This window comes from Blastocystis sp. subtype 4 (genome assembly GCF_000743755.1).
Source record: "Blastocystis sp. subtype 4 strain WR1 chromosome Unknown seqid_0640, whole genome shotgun sequence".
NCBI classification, from domain to species: domain Eukaryota; class Bigyra; order Opalinata; family Blastocystidae; genus Blastocystis; species Blastocystis sp. subtype 4.
This window is the reverse complement of record NW_014568907.1, coordinates 1-2,641: the sequence shown is the minus strand read 5'-3', so window position 1 is coordinate 2,641 and position 2,641 is coordinate 1. Positions and strand designations below refer to the sequence as shown.

At 34.0% G+C, this 2,641-nt stretch overlaps 1 protein-coding gene across 1 annotated transcript; it reads right to left on the bottom strand.

The window, feature by feature from the left end:
* Positions 1-292: 292 nt before the first annotated feature.
* JH06_5251 (hypothetical protein) lies at positions 293-1,561 on the bottom strand (the record flags this gene model as incomplete). The annotated part of the gene is made up of 1 exon (XM_014669353.1): positions 293-1,561. One exon carries the CDS (start codon positions 1,559-1,561, stop codon positions 293-295), a length of 1,269 nt encoding a protein of 422 aa, XP_014524839.1.
* Positions 1,562-2,641: the final 1,080 nt, after the last annotated feature.

The window sequence follows — 2,641 nt, the reverse complement described above, 5'->3', positions numbered from 1 at the left end:
TATATAATGAACTACAATTATTCTTAATTCCTTGTTCAGTGAGTGATGGAATGTCTAATTCAAATACAACCATCAATCGTCACTCTCCAATATCACTTTGCCTATACAAAAGAGATTGTAACTATCTCCGTTGATTAGAGACAGTGAAGGGAGATCTTATCAATCAATCATCATTATCATACATACTCTTCATTATCAATTCATTCGTTTCTTTAGTATTATTGTCACTGAATAAAGCCCCATATCCAAGAGTTATGGACTGAAGTTGAGTCAGATCTCATTCATCATTCATTCAATCTTTCATACTCTCAAATACTATCGAATGACACCTAAATAATACTGCATCATCCAGTTGAATGGATATGAGAGAAGGAAGATTCTTCAATTCAAATGATTCATAATCAAAGAATGACTTTTCCCCAATGTGGATTTCACTCAATTCATTACAATTCATTATCAAGCACTTGTTTCCTTTTCTAGTAGCATTACTGAGAGAAAAGCTATTCTTTCCAATAATTACACTCTTCAATTCATTCAATCCATCAATCACAAATCGATTCAATTTCTTAAAACAATGATTTCCAATCTCAAGTCTCTCAATTTCTTTCAAACAATCAATATCAAATACACTCAAATCACTTCCATATCCATCTTCAAATCGTTTCATATTACCATACTCATCTTTGATCCATCTTCCTTTTCTTACCACTTCCTTTTCATTCAACTCTTTTCCTATTCCATGTTTCATTCCATTCTTCCATTCTCCAATATAAACTGGATTCAAACCTTTGAATTCACTTCCATATCCTTCTCTCTTTCCATTCTTCCATCCACCTACATACAATGCACTCTTTCCATTAATTCCATATTCAGTTCCTTCTCCTTCTCGAACAAATCCTTTCATCATATCTCCTTCAAATCCTCCTTCATATACTCTCATTCCATTCACATCATATTCAATCATTACTTCTCCTTTCCATTCTCTCAATACTCTCATCATTACTCCATTCTTGTATTCACATTCTCTAACCATTCTTCCTCCTTCACACTCAAAACACTTACCATTCTTCATCCATTCATCATCATATTCACTTACATTCAACAATTCTCCATTCACACTCATCTCTGAATAGAATCCTTTCATTCCTTCTCGTTCCTTTAATACCAAATATCGCTTTCCATTTCGATAGAATCCTCTCCATATCTCATTTCCACCATCATCATATTCTATCCATATTCCAACTTCCTTTCCTTTTGATACTCTTCCTTTCAACACTGTATTTCCATACTTATTCTTCTTTATCACTTCTCCTTCACATTCATCATTCACAAATGTCATTCTCATAAACAGTGTTCCATTCTTCCTCACAATCACTCCAATTCCTTCATTTTTTCCTTCTTTCATTGATACTCTCAACTCATACTCTTCATTATCTATCATTAATCTCATTATCTTTTCTTTAGTCAATTCATCATCATTCTTCACTTCAACACTCTTTATCATATAATCACCAAGGAATTCAAGAGATGAACAACAATTTGCAACAATGATATTACTCATATCAGTTTATAAGTGAAAAGCAATCCACTATAATGAATTCATTATAGGTTATCTTATTGGATCATTATCAATCATTCATAACTGCTATTTCGAAATACATTTCTATAATTCCGTTCATAATCTACAAACAAATTCACTTCTACTTATAGAGGTCACGGGGTTCAGGTGGGAGGCGTTGCCCATGTCCCACCAACAAATGGTATGACCGTAGTATGCACTAATATGTCTAATAGATAGCTCAATGATAAACATGGAATCGATGTAGTGACAATCATGAATAGCCAAGTAATAGACTAAATGATTTGATTGGTACTGATTTGTGGTGGCTAGTCAGATGATTCAACGAAATAGACACAATCAGTTCGACACTATTTGGGATGGATACATTAACTGATATATTATTAATGTGGTGCTGCTAGGTGTCAAACACCTTGAATAAGCCATAGTCAGCCAAATCAGTAGATGGTAGTGGAGACTTCTAAGAAAATGCTTTAGAACTGTTTTCTGGAATTCTGTTAGACTAGTTGACAAACAACCTCCTCCAATAAGAATTATCTCCATAATCACACCAATCAGGGTGTATTGAAAGATAAGTTGAGTTGATTTCATTATCTGACCGCCTCCTAAGTGAAAAAGAATCATTATTCCAATCAATTAATCTACTTTGTAGATGAATTAGCAATAACTCCTCACAGTTTGTTGCACGTTCCTATTCACAATTAATCCGAAGAGATGTTGATGTGATTGACACCATTTTTACATGATGATCACGCACATCAAACTGAACCCAACGCAAATCACTCATACGAACTCCTGGCATGTTCAAATGACTAAACGAACACACAAAGTCAAAAGAAAAGACTATGTTCTTCAGCTATCTTACAATGCCAATCTCTTTGTTCTAGCAGCACACAACTTACCACAACTAACTGCTTGAGTTCGAAATCCTCCTACACCATTCAATGATTTGTATGCTCTTCTCTTATTCTCTGTTTCTTCTACTGGATCATTTGTAACACTATCATCATATACTTTCACACCAACACTCATCATATCATAATCATCTACCTCATCATCGAT